Source organism: Spea bombifrons, chromosome 4 (assembly GCF_027358695.1).
Source record: "Spea bombifrons isolate aSpeBom1 chromosome 4, aSpeBom1.2.pri, whole genome shotgun sequence".
Lineage (NCBI taxonomy): Eukaryota > Metazoa > Chordata > Amphibia > Anura > Pelobatidae > Spea > Spea bombifrons.
In genome coordinates this window covers 98,876,087-98,889,776 of record NC_071090.1, presented here as the reverse complement: position 1 = coordinate 98,889,776, position 13,690 = coordinate 98,876,087, and the positions used below count along the sequence as shown (strand labels likewise).

General features: G+C 44.6%; 1 protein-coding gene across 1 annotated transcript; it reads right to left on the bottom strand.

Moving 5' to 3' along the window:
• Positions 1-8,805: 8,805 nt before the first annotated feature.
• On the bottom strand, positions 8,806-10,618 carry LOC128491484 (acrosin-like). The gene is made up of 5 exons (XM_053463804.1): positions 10,549-10,618; positions 10,026-10,224; positions 9,656-9,921; positions 9,268-9,413; positions 8,806-9,146 (listed from the first exon to the last, which is right to left on the bottom strand). The coding sequence occupies exons 1-5, from the start codon at positions 10,616-10,618 to the stop codon at positions 8,883-8,885; spliced, it is 945 nt and encodes a 314-aa protein (XP_053319779.1). The 3' UTR covers positions 8,806-8,882.
• Between the last annotated feature and the right edge of the window lie 3,072 nt (positions 10,619-13,690).

Below are 13,690 nucleotides of genomic sequence, written 5' to 3'. Positions count from 1 at the left end.
AAGGAAGAAAGTTTATTTAAAAGAAGAAATAAAACCGCAACAAGAGGACACAAGCATAAACTAGAGGGGCAAAGGTTTAATGGTAACATCAGAAAATATTACTTTACGGAAAGGGTAGTGGACGCATGGAATAGCCTCCCAGTGGAAGTGGTAGATGTTAATACAGTAAAGTCATTTAAGCAAGCATGGGATAGGCATAATGCCAAGCTAGATATAGGATAAGGGCAAGTACTAAAGGAGAGTACTCAGAGGTTGGGCAGACTGGATGGGCCTTCTGGCTCTTATCTGCCGTCACTTTCTATGTTTCTATGTTAAGTTGTCTACGCGAATCGCCTAGAGCTCTACACGCTGCCCGGACTAAGCACCGGGGACTCAGAAGCACCGGTAAATTGGGGGGGGGGCATAACACAGGAGGATCCAGGTCCCCTGCATCTGATTCCCCTGGTGCTTAGTCCGGGCAGTCCGGGGACTCAGAAGCACCGGTAAGTTGGGGGGCATAACACAGGAGGATCCAGGCATCGCTGCATTGGATCTGGATGTTAGTCTCATAGTCAGACCTAGTTGAGGTCTGATCATAAGACGACCTGATAATAAGACGAGGGGTATTTTTCAGAGCATTTGCTCTGGAAAAAGCCTTGTCTTATAATCGGGCAAATACGGTGTTTTTAGAGATCACGGTGCTTTTTGTACATTGTTTCCATTGTTTCCATTGCCTGGAACTCTATCCTGCTGCTAATGCTAAGGGAGCGCTGCTTTTTTGTTTTTATTAACCATAATGCATTGGCTAAATGTACTTGGGGCACAGGAACGGTAGCTCCCTGACTAATATCTTTGCGCAAATCCTCAGCATTGCACATCTATGGTGAAAAGCCACCAGATGAGCAATGAGCGGTGTTTTTAAAAGAAGGTCGAAATTAAGAGTAGTGAATTTTCTTTACCGGCAGTCAGGCATGCAGCTCTCAATCTCACAGACTATCATGTGACTACGATTGTGTCACATGACAAGAAGTAGGACACTAACCATGCCATCGTTGATTTTATTAAGGACACGGAGGCGAGTATTATAGTGCATTCTCTTTCTTTATTACTACTCCCTCAGCAGCAAAAAATACAGGAAGTAGTTATCAGAAGAGAAAAAACATATATAAAGATATATATAGACAGGTCAGCCAATCAGCAATAGATCCAGGTACATCAAAGGGCGTGATATACTGCTGCACTTCCTCTTGAGTTGAGTATTCCTTTGCTCTACCATTTTTCTCAGTGTTATTAAATGCATATTTTTTCTGTTCTCATATCACATTATATTTACTGTCGTTGTTATTGTATGTTTTTGTGCCTTCCCGCCATGTACCCGACCTTCCCATCTTATTTGTGTGTTCTGCTCATGACGGTTTCTGCCGTTTTTCAGTTCCCTCATTGCTTTTCTGGCTCCTCCGTTTTTTTTGCCCACGTTGCGGTGCTCTTCTCGGAGCTTCCGTGTCACCGGCTTCGCTGTCAGCCGGCGAGTCCGGTGCGCGCATGCACCCTGACTGGTGTGGCGGCCATCTTTGTTTGCGCGCGTGTTACTGGATTCCCGCGATTCCAGCTGTGTGCTCTTCGCCGGCAGACGTCTCAGCTCCTTCGTTTCTAGTCAGGTGTTTTCCTCTCGGGTTAATCAACCCATTGTTTCTTTTCTCAGCCGGTATTTTCTAGTGGTTTCCCATTTTTTATTATATCTCATGGATCATTTTGGTGACCAGGCTGCTCCTGCTGGGGCTGCAGGTTCATCCATTAGGGATCATGCTGATGATGCTCAGCCTCTGTCATCAGAGGATTTCCAGTCTCTGCTGGATGCTACAATGTTCCATCACCAAACTATTCGAGTTGCTTGTAGCGGGGAAAGCTTCTCCTGACACATTTGATTTTGATGAGGCTCTGGGCTGGCTTCAACGTTTGGTTTGTTTGACAGGCAACGCTCATTCAGCTCTCTGTGCTGAGAGACGCAAGTCCATCCTGATTAAAATTGAGCCCAAATTGGTCAATATGGCTACTCAGGAGCCGGGTCCTTCGGCCAAAGGCCTATTATTTGGGGACTCGTTTGTTAAGAATGTTGGCTCATTTGTAAAGACCTTTACTGCCCTCGATAAGGCTCAGTCCTCTATGAAAAGAGTTTTTGCCCAAGAGTTTTTGCAGGGGCCGGACGAAGCAGGGGCTTCTTCTCTCAACGTCCAGCTCTCCCTGAACAAAGATCGCGACCTTCTTTCCTTCCAGAGGTCGCCCTGCATCCACCAGAGGTTCCAGAGGGTACTTTTCATCTAGACGCCCTTACGGCAAGTCCCTCCTCCCCTTCTCTCCCTCCCACGAGTGGCTTTTGCCCACGTTTGGGCTTTAATTACCTCAGAAGCTTGGGTGTTGAATACGGTCAAGGGTTATCAGTTAGAACTAACTGTTTCTCCTAGACAGGCTCGACTTCCTCCTTCCCCAAGGTTTCCACTACTTCAGAGCCACCTGATTTCAGACGAGGTAAGGTCGCTTTATCAAAAAGGGGCTATTTTACCAACCTCCATGCTCGTTCCGGGGTTTGTCAGTTCTCTCTTCCTGGTTCCAAAGAAAGGAGGGGGTTCCCGTCCGGTCATCAATCTCCGACCCCTCAATGCGTTTGTGTTGTATCACCACTTCAAAATGGAAGGGATCCATTGTCTCCGGGACCTCTTGTTACCGGAAGATTGGATGGTGAAGCTGGATCTTCAAGACGCGTATTTCACGATCCTGATCGCAGACTCTCACCAGAACTTCCTTCAGTTCATTTGGGAAGGTCAGAAGTGGAGGTTTACCTGTCTTCCTTTCGGTCTTTCATCGGCCCCGTGGTGCTTTACGAAGGTCATGAAACCGGTAGTGGCATTCCTTCGTTCTCGGGGAGTACGTCTCATAATCTACCTGGACGACATCCTCATTCTAGCTCAATCCCATTCGCTCCTCCAATCACACCTCGGTTGGGCTCTTCACCTTCTCCAGTCCCTGGGTTTTCTCATAAATGGAGAAAAATCATGCTTCGCTCCTTCACAGACTATGGAATTTCTGGGATTTTGGATAGACTCAGTTCGACAGTCTCTTTTCCTTCCACAATCCAAGATCGTGGCAATCAAGAAGGAGATCAGGCGATTGCTGCGCTTGGAGACGGTGACCGTGCATCAGATTGCGAGGATGATAGGGCTATTGTCCTTTTCCATTCATGCCATATTCCCAAGCCCCCTTCACTACCGGGCGCTGCAAAGGTTACGAACTTCTTCACTATCTTCGGTTCCCTCATACGAAAATTGTATTTCTCTCGACGCCGAATCCATAGACGGGCTGATGTGGTGGTTGTCCCACATGGAAGCTTGGAATGGCAGGGCCATCTTCGGCACCACTCCAGACATGGTTATAGAATCGGACGCAAGCTTACATGGTTGGGGAGCGCGCTACGGGACTATATCTACAGGCGGCAGATGGTCCTCAGAAGAATCCCTTCTTCACATCAACTGCCTGGAACTGTTAGCCGGCTCTTTTGCCATCCGGAGTCTAGCACCTCCCAGGGCCTCCTGTTCCGTCCTTCTCAAGCTGGACCACGTAGCAGAGGTGCGGTATATCAACCATCTTGGGGGCACCAAATCCAAACTGTTGGCATGTCTCGCAAGAGATTTCTGGAGATACTGTCTTCTTCATGGAATTTCCGTGACCGCTGTTCACATTCCCGGTCTTTCCAACATCACAGCGGATTGGAATTCGCGTTTTCTCAGGGATTCAGGAGATTGGCGCCTTCATCCTTCTGTCTTTTCCAAACTTCAATGTCTATGGGGTCCGATGATGATCGACTTGTTCACGTTTCGCCTGAACTCGCAACTGCCAAGGTTCTTCAGTTGGAGATGAGATCCAGAGGCGATTGCCACGGACGCATTTCTCCGAAGGCCCTACTCTACACGTTCCCACCTTTCAGCATGATTGCGCGGACGATTCTGCATATGATACGGTTCCAGACATCCCTCGTTTTGATAACTCCGCTGTGGAAATCTCAACATTGGTTTCCCAAACAGTTGGAAACTTCGACGGATTTTCCCAGGCCTATCCCTTCCTTCCGGGACCTGCTCCTCGACCCCGACTTTCGCCCCCACGAACTGATTCTTCTGAACAAGCTTCAGTTGGTAGCTTGGCTTGTTTCCGGGGACCCTGGTCTGTCGAGGGTGTTTCACAACGAACTCTCCCCCTCCTGGCCGATGCATGGGCCCCGGGTACTAGGCGAGCCTATACTTCAGCATGGCGATCCTGGTCTCGCTGGTGCCTGGGCAGGTCATTGGATCCCGTTTCGGCCCCTTTGAATATGGTCCTGTCTTTCCTTACGGATCTCTTTCATGACAACAAAGCGTATCGTACGGTTAATTTGTATCGCTTGGCCATTTCAGCTGGCCACTCTCCTCTTGATGGGGTTCCTATTGGCCAACGTCCTTTGGTATGCAGGTTACTCAAGGGTATCCGTTTTTCCAGACCCCCTGTGCCCTGTTACTCCTCTACATGGGACGTTAATGTTGTTCTTCGTTTCCTAGAGGCTTGGTCTGCTAATCATGAGCTTTCTCTTAAGGAGTTATCGGCAAAACTTTTACTTTTACTTTGCGTCCTTTCTTGAAAAAGGGTGTCTGATGTCAGGGCCTTGGATTTTTCTGCTAAGGTCTACCGTCCAGATGGTGTTTTGTTCGATATTTCTAGGAGGACTAAGACCAATATAAAAAAACTGTTTTTTATCCGTCCTTTCCTCTTCGTCCTCTCCTCTGTCCTGTTCTTTGTCTTCGGGAATATGAGAACCGCACTCGGGATCTTAGGGATCCCTTATCTCTTCCCTTGTTTATTTCTTTTAGACGGCCTCATGCTTCTGTTTCTTCTTCCACGCTTTCCAGGTGGTTGAAGTGGATTTTACATCGGGCAGGCATTGATACTTCCATCTTTTCTCCACACTCTGTTAGGAGTTCTTTGGCATCCAAAGCTGCGGTCCTTGGTTGTCGTATAGAGGATATTTTGAAGGCTGCGGACTGGTCTTCTGACACTACATTTCGGGAATTCTATCTTCGCCCTATCCATCATTTTTCTGAACGTTTGGTTGATCAGCTTTGAAATTGCACTATAATAGGAGCCTCCGTGTCCTTAATAAAATTCTAAGATTTTACTAGTCTCATGACGTAAAGTCATGATTTTATTAAGGACACAAAGGCCTCCACCTCACCCAGTACAACTGTATTTCAGCTCTGCAGTGCAGACCAATGCATACATTGCACTGCAGCAATTAACAAATATTGGTTTGCTTTATTAATCCTTAAGAATTGGTATAAACTGTCTCAGGCTGTTTTGGGACTCCACCAAACCATATTAACAGAGGCATATTAACAATGTGAAAGGGGCATTTGCCCCAGGGCCTGTCGTAACAAGGCCCCTCACTTGCTGCTGTGCCAGGTATACATTTGCATGCATTGCACAGCAGAAACAAAACACTTGTCGATGGTGCATTCTGCATGCATGTCTGTGTGAAGGCACGTGTCTAAGTCTACGTATGTGTGTGAATGTCTGTGTATGAATGTATGGAGTTGTGCTTCTGTGTACATATTTGTGTATGCATGGGTGTATTAATGGACATGTGTTATGCTTTTGTGTGCTGGTGAAGCAGCAGTTACTCTGTCCTGTCTGACAGATATGTTGTATGTTTGGTCACTCACCAACATTTCCTTCCTGGACCCCTGGATGACCCTGCGGCATTGAGCTCTAGGCTAGCCAGCGCAGAAACTGGGTAGTTTGGAGCTCAGTTACAAGCATTTAGGCTGTGTGTGTCTTAGACATACGCAGTTAAAACACAATGCAGCCTATAAACAGTGTAATGCCCTGTGCATAGGCAGTATTTTTATCCCAGGACAGACGCAATTTTAATTGGATATACAGCTACCTGCCATAACATTCATGCAGCTTTGTGGGGACAAAAAATGCTTTATGTAATGGTCCAAGCAAATTTGTTTATGCCCTCTTTGCTAACATTTTACTGACTGATACTTTCTAATCCCAGGCTGAATCAGTGGAGTGGCATGAATCTTCAGATCACAGAAGAGAAGGGCAGCTGCAGCGTTACAGTTTCTACATCAGGTAAGTGGGTTTTTTACGTTTTTGAAAAATGTGTTTACCTCTTAAGGATGTACCGGCTATCCTCCCTTCTGACGGCAGGGAGCGAAATGTGTGACCTCGAGCTGTCATTTCAAATGTATGTTATATTGAATAGTGATCGCATTTAAATATCTGTATGGAAGTTGGGGATTTCTTGCTGGTCACATAATCACTGGGTGTCAGGGACTTGCGGAGTCTGAAGAGACCTCCACTGGGTCTCCTGCCACATTACTCGGCTGCAGTTGCCCATAAACTACACAAAATACTGAGTAACCCGCAGAAAGTGAATAATTATGGCTAGCTTTGGCAGCTGTTGATGGACTCAGTAAAATACACTATGTAGTCTGCTTTCCAGAAATAAATCATTTTGCATATTATTCATGTGTTCTTTGGTATTGCAATTACAAACTATACAATTACTAACTGTAAAAACTCAAGGCTTTGAAACAGCAATGCATATCTTCTAAGATTTGTCCAGTAATTGATGACCGACATGTACATACAACAAAGCAAGAATTGGCGCACACCCAGCATATACTATTTAAAAGCACCTGTGTATATCTATGGCTATATATTGCTTAACCCATAAATATATAGCATTTCCAGAATCAAGACACTTGATTGGGGGTTTCATATCTCCCAACAGTCCTTGTTTAAGCAGGACTGTTCTGATTTTCCGGGCCAGTGGAGGTGTGTGTGATAATGCAAAGTCAGCAGTATAGATCAAATAAAAATGCATTGACCCCCTAAATTGCAGGCATAGATGATAAGTTGCACACCCCAAAGACCAACCCTAGCACCCCTGATTCCAACCACAGGACTTACCGCTGCCGGGGTAATGTGACCCCCATTCGCCTGACTTCCGTATACTTGCAGGCTGCACGAGAGGCTGTCTGTCTGCCGCTGCCGAGAGAGACCTGGCGAAGGGATATCTTTTGATCTCCCCATCCAGCTCCTCTGGCAGAGCCACAGAGGAGGCACCCTGGTCACGATCCTTTCAGGTATTGTTGAGAGTTCAAGAGGAATATATACCGATCTGTAGCATCAGTAAAGAACAAATAACCCTGTGAGAGTACACACACACACACACATATATATATATATATATATATGTGTGTGTGTGTACTCTCACAGGGTTATTTGTTCTTTACCGATGCTACAGATCGGTCCTTGATCAGTGGAACTCACTACTCATGTTCATTCATATAGGAAGTTTTGCTTGATGAAGAGATCACGCAGGACTTCCGGCATAGAAACGGCTGGATATCTGTGTGCACAGAAACAGACATCGCTGCTTTCTTCATGATGTTCCATGCCTTCATGATAGTTAATCTCCTCCATGTACTTTATAAAACCTTTAGTTCGGAAATCATATATGATGTCATATCACTTTTCGCACCTCTTATGAACTGAAGAAGAAGAATAATTTATGCAGATCAGGTCAACATTGGTGCTGTAATTAAGGTGGACATTTAGGTAAACATCGGTTTAACGTTTCGGCTATTTTCTGTCTATTGAACCCATGTTTCCTATTACTGCAAAATATACTTTGAATCACAACTTTGACAACTTCAGAAGGCTTCTTTTGGGGGTTTGAGAAAGAATGCATGGGTCAACCTATACATAAGCAATTGTCCATAGACTGCGTTGATTGACAGGGTTGGATTGGTAATATCCATGAGGTTAGAAGGTACACTGTTGGAAACATTAAGGGAAGGTTATGATGCTAGTTTCCACTTAATGTGGCCGATTACATAAAAAATTTAAAAAAAAAAACCACCTACAGATTCCATTCTTTAATCCAATTGCAAAAATGACAAAGAACAATCCCAAGCAATTTTGGAAATGTTCTTCTTAAATGTAGTGAGCCTGTGCCAGTCTGTATGGAAGATGCGGGACTTGGTAAGGTGCGGCTCTTCAAAAGAACTACTTGAACCAGTGGTATAATCAGATAAATTAAAGTATAATGCCTGCCCCCAGATAGGGGTAGAGGTAGCTGTGTATTATGGAAAGGCTAGCACCAAATATAATTGAACAGGTTGGAAGTAAGCAGGACTTGAGTGCGACATCTGCCCATTCAAGAGATTAAACTCATTGAAAATTCAGGGGCTGTGAGGGGTGGAAAGTTAGTGGTAGTTGGCAAGGAGTCTAACCGTGAACTTCCCGGGGTATCCTACCCAGAACTCTCCATCTTTTGTGAGTTTGCTGCCGATAGAGGTTGTCTACATACTGTATGTTCATTAACCCTGAACATTAGATGCCTCTGATTTTGAAATCTTCTCTTTTTTTCCCATCTCACACACACAGAATTCACAAATCTGTACAATAAAGCAAATATCCCTCAATAACCTGCTTGGTTTGGTAGATTATTAATTCTGGTGATGTTTAAATATCAAAGAAAATTCAATATAGTTTTAGCAGCAGCAGGGCACGATCGACTAAACTGCAATACAAATTATACAAATTTAATTTAACAGTTTATATGAATATTTGTATTAAATACCTTAGTTCGTCATACACACAAAATACATGTTTGTATTCACACTAGCCAATCCTAACAATACACATCCACAACATTCCATGTTCATCACAAGTACACGGCTTATTCATGCATTTCTATTTATTAATCTTATCATTCTAAGCTACACATTGCTGACATGTAATAATAATCCTCTGGTGAAGAGATGGTTCAGATTTGATTCTTCTACTTCCAGAGCACCCAAAAATTAATGGTCTTTCTTGCCAGCTTTGCTGATTTTCTCAGCTAATTTAGGCCAGATTTTTTTCACAGCCTTCATCTTCAAAGATTTGGATGCAGGCTTCATGTCCTCGGACATGTGTTTAGAGATCCACTCGAGGTAATACTGGGTAGAGGTGTAAACTCCAGGGTTTTGCTTCTGGCCACAGCCGGAGCCCCAGCTGGTTATGCCAACTACGGTGAAGAACTTAGCTTTGCTTTTTTTACACATCAGAGGTCCTCCACTGTCACCCTGTGTGAATCAAGAAAAGAAAGCATTTAATTAATAATTACTACAACTGTACATGATGTTAAAAACATTAACAATGTATCATCCGTGAGTTAGAAGGGAATGAGGACAATAATGGGCTTACCTGGCAACTGTCGATACCACCCTGTTCATATCCGGCACACAAGTTGTAGTCACCCAAAGCTCCATTGTACCAGGTTGGACGGTTGCAGCGTTCCACTGGAATTAAATTCACAGGAGCTTCCTGGAGGACGTCCGATGTTTCAGTGGCTGATGAATAAAAGAGTTATCAGATACAGGGCTGGCCTCAGAAATCTTGGTGCCCCCTCCCACCCCATGCTCCTTCCATCACCCTTAGAATGGAGTGACCTGGCTCTAAAGCTTACATTGGGGCCACCAGGCCCCAGTGTCCAGAAAGGTGCCACAAGGGCCCAATCCATTGATAGGGGAAGATAAGCACACAGTGATAATGAGAGAGTCTATTCTTATATATAAAGTCTATGGATACTTACAGGCTTCTTTAAGGACGCCCCAGCCTGCGATGTAGCATTCGTCCATTTTGTCCAGAATGGCTTGTTTGGCCGGGAGACACGCTGGCTGCGTGTATTCATCAAATTTCAGAGGCTTATTCAGCCTGAGCAAGGTGATGTCATTACTCTCCGTTTCCGGGTTGTAGTTCTCGTGTTGAATCTTTTCTTTTATAGCTCTGATCTGAGCCTTTGTCCCCATGTCTGAAAGTTGGTTGGCGCCAAACACAAGTCTCCAGGTATGATAGTCACTGAATAAACCAAAGTACATTTTATTAGTGAATTTACTTTTTCAGGCATTAATAAATCCCATATTGACCTAAGTGTATGACGTGTTTGTTTTTTGTTTACTTACTTGCCGCGATCTTTGAAGCAATGGGCAGTTGTGAGAACCCACAAATTATTGAGGACAACGCCGCCGCATAAATGAAAATACTCGTTGTCAACGTCCTCCTGGATGCTCACTGCCCAGGGCCAGTTACCGGGCTCCGCATCCTTTCCCCCCACCACGCGGGAGCCACGGAAATCCTCCGCTAGGGGTCTGTTTCCACAGACTGAAATAAAAACAAAAGGTCTTTTAATAAACAGGATGTCCCTGTAATCTGTAAAATGTAACTTTATTGGTATTTACACAATATGGATAATCTAGTATGAATAACACATTATTAAATATATTTGGTTTTAAAACTACTTGTCAATTATAGGCATTAACCTGTTTTAAATACAATGGGGAGGTGGGTTAAATAGTTAATAATAGAATGAGCTGTAAAACTATAAAACATCCATAAATCATAGAGTTAATAATGACAGTCATTGCGGTACATAATCATCCCTAAAGCCCTTGATGCCAAATAATCTGTAATAACCGATAAACTCACCTCCATGTTCTGAGCTCTCAGATAAAACCAAAAGAACCCAAATAATAACACCGATCAGGAACAGCTTCATGCTGATACATCCACATCGAAAAGCTATCTGAGTGTGCAATAGAATGTGCAGCCTACTTCTAACTAAGGGAGTTATGACTTCATTAAAGCAGAATCAATTATTAGTTCACAAAACATGAAAGCGTGAGACACGGCAACATGATGAGGCAGGGGAGAAAAACAATAAACAAATATATAAAAAATAAAAGTATGTACAAAACCACATTAAATAACACAAATACATTCACTGCTTCTTCAGCCTATTTAATAAAAGGTATTAGTGAGCTTGTGTTAAATGTAAAGCATCAAATGTGAAACATTACATCGTTTAATTTAAAACTATTTAATCTAGAAAAACCCGGTTTTGTGTTTCTGCGGACACCAAACATTTTTTGTATAAACTGACAGTTTAGTTAATAGCAAACAAACCTCCCAACTGTCCTGATTTTGCCACTCTATCTAGCGCTCTCCCGTATCATTGGCCAGTACCTAGGACACAGGAGAATGTATACTGCGGACCGTAGCGCTACCGTTTTGAGTGACAGTTTAACTCCAAGGGAGGTTTCCAGAGAGCATAACCGGTAATTCCTAGCCTTGTGAAAATCCAACAGAGAAGTGACGTTTTTGTTTAATAAACATGTTATTTTGGAAAGGGAGGTGTCCGGAGAGGAGGGCAAACATGGAGAATGTGAGGAGTGAGGGGCAGTAGATCAAGGCACAGGGTAGTGCAGGTGGTAGAGGGGCAGTAGATCAGGGCACACGGTAGTGCAGGTGGTAGAGGGGCAGTATATCGGGGCACAGGGTAGTGCAGGTGGTAGAGGGGCAGTATATCGGGGCACAGGGTAGTGCAGGTGGTAGAGGGGCAGTATATCGGGGCACAGGGTAGTGCAGGTGGTAGAGGGGCAGTAGATCAGGGCACAAGGTAGTGTAGGTGGTAGAGGGGCAGTATATCGGGGCACAGGGTAGTGCAGGTGGTAGAGGGGCAGTATATCGGGGCACAGGGTAGTGCAGGTGGTAGAGGGGCAGTATATCGGGGCACAGGGCAGTGCAGGTGGTAGAGGGGCAGTATATCGGGGCACAGGGTAGTGCAGGTGGTAGAGGGGCAGTATATCGGGGCACAGGGCAGTGCAGGTGGTAGAGGGGCAGTATATCGGGGCACAGGGTAGTGCAGGTGGTAGAGGGGCAGTATATCGGGGCACAGGGTAGTGCAGGTGGTAGAGGGGCAGTATATCGGGGCACAGGGTAGTGCAGGTGGTAGAGGGGCAGTATATCGGGGCACAGGGTAGTGCAGGTGGTAGAGGGGCAGTATATCGGGGCACAGGGTAGTGCAGGTGGTAGAGGGGCAGTATATCGGGGCACAGGGCAGTGCAGGTGGTAGAGGGGCAGTATATCGGGGCACAGGGCAGTGCAGGTGGTAGAGGGGCAGTATATCGGGGCACAGGGTAGTGCAGGTGGTAGAGGGGCAGTATATCGGGGCACAGGGTAGTGCAGGTGGTAGAGGGGCAGTATATCGGGGCACAGGGTAGTGCAGGTGGTAGAGGGGCAGTATATCGGGGCACAGGGTAGTGCAGGTGGTAGAGGGGCAGTATATCGGGGCACAGGGCAGTGCAGGTGGTAGAGGGGCAGTATATCGGGGCACAGGGCAGTGCAGGTGGTAGAGGGGCAGTATATCGGGGAACAGTCTCCTTGCTGATTTAGTACCTGAAACCCTCATAAGATTATTCATTGATTTGTCATACAGTGTAATGTTTCCTTGGGAAATAATCCTGTTGGTGTTTTATCTTTGGAATTTTTTGTTTTATCACCAATAGCATCAAGTTTATATTTCTACTATTGTTGTCTGCTGAGTGTAATATATATATATATATATATATATATATATATATATAATTAGCTGTTTTAAATTATTTATTTCTATGCTCACAATTATGATTTTTGCATCAGGTTGGCAGAGACCCAGAAGAACATCATCTCACCTTAGAGACTGAAACCTGCATCATTCCCAGGTATAATAATGCTTATAATACGTAGAGTTTGATGGCCAATGTATTTTTGTTGCTGTATACACTATGCCTGCCTTGTGTGTGTGGAAAGGATTTTCTTGTGATTTCTCAAAGATTGTTATTAAAAAAAAAATTGTTTAAATATATGGATAGAAAGTTCTACTTTTTACTTATTATTCCCATACCTGGGAGCTTCTCGGCTCCGGCTATCCGGAGCCTTCCCTTGCGAGATGCGGCCAGGACTGCACACTGACGTCGGTGGGCGGTCCTGCTGACGTCAGCGGGAAACACCCCTATTTAAAGGTAAAATGGGTGGGGGGAACGGGGCATGTCAAGACCCCGCTCCCATGACCTGGAGGATTCTGGTCTTGACCCGGAGAACCGGAGGGGCAGCAATCTCCGTGTCAAATCCGGAGAGTGCCCAGGTATGACTATTCCCTGTTTGAATTGGTCTTCGTGTTATGTTAGGTGTTTCAGGTTTAAACTAAGATCTATATACATACATCGATATGGAGTACAGAATGCATCCAGTGTTTTTTGTGGGACAAAGGGGGTAAAAAATAGCCATGGCTGTCATTGTGAATACGGCCCCCTATGCTTTCCTGCATGGAAGCCTTAAGGCATCCATACCCGAGCAGGAAAGGAAAGGGTGCCGGACTCTCAATGGTGCGAGGGGAGACGTGTATGTAAGTGTGTTCTGTCATATCAGTGTTTGTATGTGTTAATGTATAGTCTACTGTATCGTAGTGCCAGATTTATGATAGCGTGTGTAGTTTTATATAGCGTTACCCAGTGCTAATATGGTGATAGCATGAGTGTGTATGTCCGCATATAGTGTGTGTATTAGTATATGTTGTTAGCATGCGTGTACATAAGATATTTGAATGTGTCTGTTACTGTATGGTGTTAGATAATATACATTAGAGACTATTAGGATTTTATGCAGAAATATAAAGAAAATTGTTTACGAGCCAGCTTTATAGTATTATGTAAATTCAAGTTCAGACAAATGAGTTTCATCAGCCCCTAAAGTCATTTAGTGTTATTACCAGTATTATTTATTTTATCTTTTTTTTTTTTTTTCTTCAATC